At 35.4% G+C, this 9853-nt stretch overlaps 1 protein-coding gene across 1 annotated transcript in view; it reads right to left on the bottom strand.

Annotated features, from left to right (window-relative positions):
• Window positions 1-9853, bottom strand: part of cpt1a2b (carnitine palmitoyltransferase 1A2b) — a 34532-nt gene that overhangs the window by 17667 nt on the left and 7012 nt on the right. The window contains exons 5-10 of the mRNA XM_016487789.1: window positions 8963-9064; window positions 8664-8801; window positions 7594-7671; window positions 7388-7495; window positions 7067-7154; window positions 6788-6983 (exon numbers count right to left, since the gene is read on the bottom strand). Of these exons, the coding sequence (XP_016343275.1) occupies window positions 6788-6983; window positions 7067-7154; window positions 7388-7495; window positions 7594-7671; window positions 8664-8801; window positions 8963-9064 (710 nt within the window). The remainder of the gene's footprint in view (window positions 1-6787; window positions 6984-7066; window positions 7155-7387; window positions 7496-7593; window positions 7672-8663; window positions 8802-8962; window positions 9065-9853) is intronic.

Below are 9853 nucleotides of genomic sequence, written 5' to 3'. Positions count from 1 at the left end.
GTCATATCAGCCTAATTTATGGGTCCATAACTTCAAAATGCTACAGTAAAAATGTCTGAAAATGTGCGTGGTTACAGTCAAGTGCACTGGAAATATGACCTCAGTGGAAATTTTAAGGCACCCTCAAAGGCAGCTGAGATATAGCGCCTCCAACTGGGCCAGTAATGCAATGTTCTCCTGTTTCTGTATTGTCATATCTGCCAAACCTATGGGTCCATATCTTAAAAATGCTACAGTAAAAATGTCTGAAATCGTGCATGTTACCAGTCAAAGACACTGGGAATTAGGTTTCAGTGGAAATTGTAATGCACCCTTAAAGGCAATTGAGATATAGTGCCTCCAACTGGGCCAGTAATGCAGTGTTCTCCTGTTACTGTATAGTCATATCTGCCAAATTCATGGGTTCATATCTTTAAAATGCTACAGTAAAAATGTCTGAAAATGTGCTTGGAATATGACCTCATTGGAAATTTTAACGCACCCTCAAAGGAAGCTGAGATATAGCGCCACCATTTGGGCCAATAATGCAATTTCTACTCTGATTGTATTGTCATATCAGCCTAATTTATGTGTCCATAACTTAAAAATGCTACAGTAAAAATGTCTGACAATGTGCGTGGTTACGGTCACGTGCACTGGGAATATGACCTCAGTGGAACTTTTAACGCCCCCTCAAAGGAAGCTGAGATATAGCGCCACCAATTGAGCCAATAATGCAATTTCAATGCAATAGGTCCATAACTTAAAAATGCTTAAAAATGTCATGAATGCAATAGCTCAAGTCTATATTGTCATATATGTAAAATGTATAGGTCCATAATTTCCAATGCGCCTCCAATTGGGCAATCGGTGCAATGGCCTTTTCAACTGTATAATTACATATGTCATATATATATATAGGTCCATCTTCTAAATGGTACAGTAAACATGTCTGATAGATATATATTATTTTATTTTCATTTATTTATTTATTTATTTTTTATAATGGATAAGCACACTGGGTATAAGCACCCTGTGAAACTCTCAACACGGTACAGTAACCAACAATGCAATGGCTCATTCAGTTAAAGGGGTCATATGATGCTGCTAAAAAGAACATTATTTTGTGTATTTGGTGTAATGAAATGTGTCTTGTCGGAAGGAGGGACTTTGTAGAAAACGAAGCGTTTGAGAGAGGCGGGGCATAGAGGTCCTACAATAATGTACAGTATTTGAAAAATAATGTGTTTTTTGAACATTAAAGCATGTCAACATATTCTGTTACACCAAATACACAAAATAATGATCTTTAAAAAAGCATCATATGACCCCTTTAAAGCAATGAAAATGTCACCATTTTGTATCTGGAGTCCTCAATTCACAGGTGCTGGGTCATATGAACTCTTCATAAGAGGCTAGATAAAAAAAAAAAAACCTTCATTACCGCACTCAAAGGATGACATGCACGTTCAATAATTAACGTATGTTGATTGCCCGTTTTCACTCTTATCTTGGTGTTATTTACATTTTAAAATTGTTTATTGTTCGTTTCTGAAAAAGAGACAAATAGAGACGGTCCCTAAGTCAAGCGTGAATAAGCGGAAGCGGAAGCGTTTTTAAGGTGGAACGGCTAGCGTCAATAAGAAGCTGCGAATAAGAAGCTGAATTCAGCCTCGTAATATTTGCGCGCTATCAGTGTGCGAATTACGGGAGTTTAATACGTATCTGCATGAATATGTGCCTTAGCCTACCACTGAAATTACCCGAGCAGTTGAATTATTTTTCTAGAAAACCTCGCTTATTCTATAACGTTCATTTATTGCATGGACGGGGCAAGAACAAAGTATAAGCGTTTAAAATGCATGTATACAGTTCAGTTGAAAGCTTACCTATTTTTACTTGCTGTTAATGCTGTTAAATTGAATGTAAGAAACAAACTGCCTGCTTAAATGACCACAATGTTACAAACAACAACACTGAAATAAGAGCTTATGCGATGAAAGTTGTGTTCATTACTATATAGCAACAGTCGGCTCACGAAGCGTTTTCTTTCAGAATATTCATAGGATAAAAGTAAAAACTGTTGCATTATAAAATCTACATTTTCTGGTCTGCCTCAACTCCAGCCGTCTAACAGCGCTCATCAATGTCAAAATGATTGAGATGACCAATCAAATCAAAGAAGGCGGGCCTTACTGTTCACAGAAACCGAGTGTGGCTCTTCAGTGAAGGTACAAAGTAGCTAAACGTGTAATAGCTGTTTTACAATTGTTTTACAATGATATAAACGACCAGCAATATCCAGTGATGCAAACTATTAAGACTTTTTTTTTTTTTTTTAGCATGATATTGCACTTTTTTCAGTGTACATATATCAACAACACTGCAATAAGTTGCATAGTAAAATAGCAATATCTACAGTCTAAATTTCTAGACTGTATCTCACCCCCTCCCCACCCTCCACAAAAAAATAAAAAATAAAATCACCTACTCAGGATATCTACCCGCCCACCCTTCTATAGCGATTAAGAACCGGGCCCGACTTTGATGAATATCTTTGTGTTCTCATCACAATGATGCACAAAACCTCTTTTCAGCACATTTCAGCACTTTCTCTGGATGATGGATGGAGCTTTCATGAGCAGATGAATTACATATTATATTCAAAAGATGCCTGAAGACCCAAGCACTTAATCCTCAACCATTCAAGTCAACATTGAATGGTAATAACAATCTACTATACTTTAGTAAAAGTCAATGAAAAAAAAAAACAGGACCAAAAAAAAAAAAACGGACATTTTATCCATTTTATCTTTTAAAATTTAATTGGGGGATGATGGTGGATGATCCACTCGTTCTTCTCACTTTTCCCATCACATATCACATTAGAATTTATTTTCAATAAAAATGAAGAAAATGTTCTAAAAGTGGAAGTAAAGTGCCTAACGAGTGTTTAATAATGATAAAAGTATTTATAATTTTAATAAATATAATCATTTACACTCTATGTTATTATTGCATCCTTTTAATGTACAACAATACTAAGGTGCAAATAGTATGTATCTGCCAGTATACAGTATAAATAGCATCTAATTATTATTTACACTTATTGCAAAGAACTGCTACTTTTACATGGTAAATAGAATACATCACTGTTTTCACTAAGTGTAAATAGCATCTAGAGCTATTTGCACTTATAGCCTACTGTAAATAGGATCTATCGCTAAGAAAGTATGCTAATTCCACTTAGTGTAAATATCCGCTGCAGTATTTTTCTTACCCTATTGGCAGATCATTTATAAAATAAGAAAAATGCACTTAAATTATTATTATTATTATTATTATATTTTATTATATTTTAGTTTTCACCTGTGATATTATAAGAACTAAACTTGTATTGACTGAAGTATGCAGATGTCTTTCTATCGGGAGCTGTTGCCATGGTGAATCGTAATATCGGAGCTCCATTGATCATGGCTTTTCATAGTCGTGGTGTACGCGCTAAACTCAGTCTCAACCTACTCAGAGTCGATTGAACTAACTTAATTCAGCTATTCTGAAACCGAAACCGAGTTTCCCATCTCAGAGTAAGTCAACTCAGAGTTCAAGTTTTAACTCAGAGTTGGTTGAACCTCCTTATTGAAACGGGCCCCTGGAGAACATTCAGCCTGTAATTATTTACTGTTTTTATACAAACTCCAGGGTCATGTAGAAATAACATTTCCCATCTGAATCGACTTTTCAGAAAGTGCACATTTTGGTTATAACAGAGACATGTGAAGTGAGGCAACATTGAGAAGCAAATTGAGCCAAGATAAACAAATAAAAAAGGGTCTGCTGGTCACACAAAGCTTTAAGATGACTTAAGAAGAATTTTAAAACAAGGCATATGTTACATGTTACACTATAGTTACACTATAGTTAGGATACTTTAAGATGTTTTATGGAGTTTGACAGCCCCTACTCTGGTCACTTTATGGATTAGTTTTTTGGAAAAGAGCAGTGTAAATAATTTGTGTCATACTGGTTTTGAATGATAAAGGTAAGTGAGTGAATAGTGACATAATTTGTAAGTGCAATCGCTATGAAATGATTTATAAAAGTCCTTAACTGTTAAAGCTGCAGTCTGTAACTTTTTTTGGTTAAAAATGATCCGAAATCAATATTTGAGCAAGTAGGCCAGCCGTGCCGGACCACAACCCATGCAAGGAAGATAATTCCGCACACAGCTGCAATTGCAGGTTTTCAAATAGAGATGGCGACAATGAGGCAAAACTTACGGACTGCAGCTTTAAAATAAAATTGTGAAAATTATTGCAAATATGGTGAGGGAATTTTTCTGAAAGTGTTGCACACTGTTTACAGAAATTTCTGCAGTTAATGGATTAACTGATGGATTCACTTTTGTAAACAATCTAACTTAATAAATGAACTTAATAAGTGAACCTTAAAAGGTTAATAAGTGCAATATTCACATTGAATGGTGCGCAGCTGTTATAATACATTGCATTATTGATCTACTCATTCTTTATAGCATTTCCTATAGAGTAATATTAAAAGTCTATAAAAAACAAAAATGGAAGTATGTAAGGACCAAAAATGATAAACAAAACTCTAAACTCTCTTATATTATCGCTTTTTATCACGGAGGAGTTCCCATGTGCAGTATACTGCACACTTGATGATGCTTTTCCTTCACTGTTTGATCCAACTAAAAATAACTTTAATTTTTGTTATGTTAAAAATGTATGTAGTCACAGTTTATATTTTTACAGCATTTAATAATCTTTGTTAAAGTTAGTTAATAAAAATACATATCCTCATTGTTTGTTCATGTTAGTTCACACTGCATTAACTAATGATGTTACAACTTTTGATTTTTAAAAATGTATTTAAATGTATTAAAATGTAGAAATGAACATTTACTAAGATTAATAAATGCTGTAGAAATATTGTTCATTATTTGTTCATGTTTACTAGTGCAAGTAATGTTAACAAATGAAACCTTAAAGGTGCAATAGGTGATTGTCTTCAGAAACATTTTTTGTAATTGGGAACCGCTGATGTAGCCTATTGTAATGTTGTCTCTGGTATTCTGGTCTGTGAGTGTAAATGCGTTCAGGAGGCGTGGCTTTGGACGGCGATTGCAGGGAGGGTGGGACGTTCGCTTTCAGTGCTATCAGGCTAAAGTTAGCATTTTCCAAGATCTCCTACTGCATCTTTAATGTAAATTGTTACCATAATATATAAAAAACTTTGTTACTTCCTAATCAGTATTTAAAAAAATACTCTTCTAAGGTTACTGTCTCCTGAGGATGCATCATTCTGTTTGTAGCATTCTTCATTTGTTGTCCTCTAGGGAGTCTTCACTAGTGGTCCCCAATGCCGATATATCGGACAATATTTGTCATTGCCTGTGCGCATGGAGCTCCGTTCTCCATATTCATTAAGTTTACTGTCTTTGTTTAACAGTTCTGACTAATATATTATTATACAGAACTTTTTTTAAACAAAGTTAGTAAAGGTATACGAAAAAGTATTATAGCTTTTGCTTTTCGATTAATAGTAACAGAAAGGCAAATGCTACAATACTTTGTCATCTACCGTCAGCATTCAGCATATATGTATTTCATTTAAACAAGTCTCTGAATATCTAATAATCATTTAACTAACCTTGCAAATTTTGTTGAATGTAGCTGTGAGATTCTCTGAAGTGTGCATTTGTAGACTGCATAAAAACATGTGAATTGGATGCGTACAGGAGAGGAGTGCTTTCACTAAACACGCATGATTGATTTCAAACTGCTTTTTTTTGCAGCCATGACGTATTCATGTCATATTCATTGTGTGCTGTATGTAAAATTAGCACTAAGTTATTTGAAAAAATATGATTCCCAGTGTGCACAAACATATCAGATTACTACTCTTCTAGTGTTCATTCCTTGTACCGCTTTTCGCTATTACTTTCCTTTTTTGACGTCTTCTCCAGGTCAAGTTTATCTTGGGCCTCTGCCCGTTAATCAAAATGACCGTATTCACCATACAAGTTAAATGACATAGAAAATACGAAATGTTTACAATCGGTGTGCAACTGTCACTGAGTTACTATGGTTACTAATTTTTGAGGCTAGCGCATTCATTTAGAACTGTGATCAAACTGACTGGAACTATCTGTGCATTAAACAATTTTATTGCACACCTTCCAGCCAATCAGAATCAAGAATTCCAACAGACCATATTTTTATCAAGTTACTTTTCATATTTATTCTTTTTCAAATTATATAATTGAGTAAATAAATTAAATAAATATACATTTAATTTCAACAATTGCTATGCATCTGTTTTTTCTATCTTTAAATTCAGTAGTGCGATATCATATATCGGCCATTGGCCACCCTATCGGCTTCAGCCATCAAATAATCCATATCGTTCGACCACTAGTTTTCACTCTCAAAAAAATTCAAAAACAGTTCCACAAAATCCTCGGAATGTCAATGGAGTATAACCCATTTGAGCATAATGAAATATAATTAAAATGTGAAAACACAAAAATGTGCACATTCAGTGTCTTTGAAAGTTACTGTTGATAACAGTATTCAAATATATGATATCATGTGCCATCATTTAAACCATGTGTTAAAGATCCACAGAGTCTCAAAAGCGCTCACAGTTTTGTTGTGTAGGCAATCAGGAAAAATATGTGCAAATACATGTGCAAATACTCTCTGGGTACCTGTGCTTGACATAAAATCCCATAACACCCCCTTCTGGAAAGCAAACACAGACATAGATTTTCTAATAATCTGACCTGTTTCCTGCTGTCAGTGCCCCGAGTTTGTCCTCTCCTGGAGAAGGAGGTGAGGGGTCATCCAAGATCCTTTGAATCTGATACTGGATCTCTCTGGGTGACAGCAGGCGTCCTGCTCGGTAAACCCATAACCTGAAATACCGGCCCCTGTGGTACACGGCGACAAACTCACTGTCCTGCCAATGCTGCAGCACATCTGAGAGATCACAAGACTATGTCAGTGACATAAGATCACTTTTTTATGTGTATTTGTGTCTCTATGAGTGTGTGTGTGTGTACCCGTCTCCTCTCCAGGCGTGCGTGTGGTGTTGAACATGCGTTCACACTGAGCTGCACACAGCGGTATGACTGTACCAGGAATACGACTCTAGGTGAACCAGAGTACAGGATCTCAAAGACTTACAGCAAAACTGTTCAAAATATTCTCAGTTGAACAATACAGGAGTATGACAGTGTTGCTGTATTTACAACTGATTTATAATTCATATTTTGTATACATATAGGTAGTTGAACCGTAACATAAGTGTCTGATTAGCCATGGATGCCACTTACAAAATCATGACAAAAAACACAACCTAAAAACAAAGTTTTGTCACATACAGGATTGAGCTCCTCTCGGTTGACTTTGCGGCGATATAGGAACAGGGCTGTGATAGTGTTCCCTGCTCGAGCTGCCTGAGTAGCCGTGGGTGTCACATACAGAAAATCCTGTGCATAACCAAACGCAGGGTGAGATTTTCCTTTCTTTGCTTTCATAGCATTAGATTATTGAAAGTGACAATGAGTAATGGTGTAGGCTCGCATACCATGCCATAATAGTTACTATTGACCATAATGGGACTCCGGCTCCGGAGATAAACATACTCTTCCCACCAGTCACTAACCTAGATGATACAATAAAATAATTAACATTCTGACTCTGCATAAGACTAAATTATCCTAATCAAATGTCTATAAAAAAAACAAAATAACTCTATTACAAATTAAAGATCTCCAAAGGTTCATAATATCGCTGTGTTGATCTGATACACACACACCATTCACATGATCATACAGTCGGCTATGAGAGTATTAGCATTAGCACATTGCTTTAAAAAAATGCTATTAAAGAGTTGTTATTCAACAGAATGCTGGGACATCTATTTGCAACCTATTTAAAATGTCAAGTCAATTTAAAATGAGCTCTTCAGATCACATTAGAAAATTATTGCCAATTTGATAAAGTTGTTTTCAAAGAATGGTTTAACCAAAAATGAAAATTTGCTGAAAATGTATTCACCCTCAGGCCATTCAAGCTGCAGATGAGTTTGTTTCCCAATCGGAAAAAAAGGGATGAAATTTAGCATACATCACCTGCTCACCAATAGACCTTCTCCAGTGAATGGGTGCCGTCAGAGTCAAACACCTGATAAAAACATCACAATATTCCACAAGTAATCCGCACAACTCTAGTCAATCAATTAATCTCTAGTGAAGTTAAAAACTGAGTGTATTCGCTACGTTAATTAATGGACTGGAGTTGTGTGGATTACTTGATGTTTCATTCTGACGGCACCAATTCACTGCAGAGGATCCATTAGTGAGCAAATGATGTAATGCTACGTTTCTCCAAATTTGTTATGATGAAAAAACAAACTCATCTACATCTTGGATGGCCTGAAGGTAAAGAGCAAATTTTCATTTCTGATTGAACTATTCCTTTAATCATCTACGATTCGATACCATTTTACCATTATTTATCAATTATCAGTTGTCACTTTTACTTGATTTTAATCAGCTATAGTATTGTATGTAACCATATGTTCATAATAAATAAGACTGATGATAGTTATGACATTGACCAGAAAATAATTGTTCAGAATTGTTCAGCACTTACATAGTTTGTGGCCCACAGTGCTTTAAGTTTGAGGTATTTTTGTAGGTGGTTACCCAGACTTTTCTCAAACTCAGCAGCCAGTCTTGTCATTCGCTGAAAACCAGCCACATCTAGCAGTGGCTTCACTGACTCAAGATACTGAAATAGAGAGAACGGCTGAGATAGCATTCACTGGTATCCAAACCTCCAAGAACCCTGCCAATTTTTATCATCACTTTTTTTTCATCACTCACTTCCCAGCAAACACAGACTCATGCACATTATGTGCACACAATTTAATTTACATTGCACTAACTCACTCTTTCCAATGTGTCTTTAATGGAAGGTACAGGCAGGTGTGGTAAAGACGTCTGATAGCTGTACAGTAATGGCTTTCTACTGGACAGCAACCTAACTAGGGTCTGACATGGAAAACAAGAGAGAGAAACAGTCAAATAGAAAAATATACAGGGTAAATATATATAGAGTACAACAATAAGAATGACCTGATGTGGTCCAGTGTGAGAGCTTTGGGCCAGTTGACTATAATGTCACCTCCCCTATTGGGATGGTGCTGTGTTATCATCAATATACAATATTCCACATCTAATGATCATGTCATTTTATGCCTTTGTGCTTTTATGCCTTGAACACTTCAACATTTGGACTTCAGTGATGTATTGAAAAGTGCTGTTGGAAATTGTTCTTATTTTAATGTGTCACCATGGTTATATTATCTAGCTGGCTAATACAGATGAGGATTTGTTATAATTGCAAGTATGACTTGTCATAGACTTGAGCATTAGCGTGAATATGTTAAAATGAGGGGGAAAAAAATCAGAATTGGACATTTTTAACACTAAAGGGCTTTTCACACTTGAAATGGTTAACCCATTGCCGAATCTGTGATAGCTAAAAACAGTGCGGAACATAACATAGTTTCATTTGTCAGTCTACTAGCACGAAGGTTAATATTATTAAACTGGAAACAGAAATCTGCCCCTACATATATAAATCTGATGAGAGATGAAATGAAGCATTTGGAGCTAGAGAAAATCAGATTCTCCTTAAAAAAGAAAGAAGAAAAATTCTTCTAAAATTTGGCAACTACTTATTTCAATTAGTTGAAATAGTTAAATTGATCCCTTAAAACAAATGATTATTGAAACTAAGAAGAGGATTAGACTAATACCTGGGGTATTTATTTTTAT

Source organism: Sinocyclocheilus anshuiensis, unplaced genomic scaffold, assembly GCF_001515605.1.
Source record: "Sinocyclocheilus anshuiensis isolate Anshui unplaced genomic scaffold, SAMN03320099.WGS_v1.1 scaffold813, whole genome shotgun sequence".
Classification (NCBI taxonomy): Eukaryota; Metazoa; Chordata; class Actinopteri; order Cypriniformes; family Cyprinidae; genus Sinocyclocheilus; species Sinocyclocheilus anshuiensis.
This window is presented reverse-complemented; position numbering and strand designations above follow the sequence as displayed.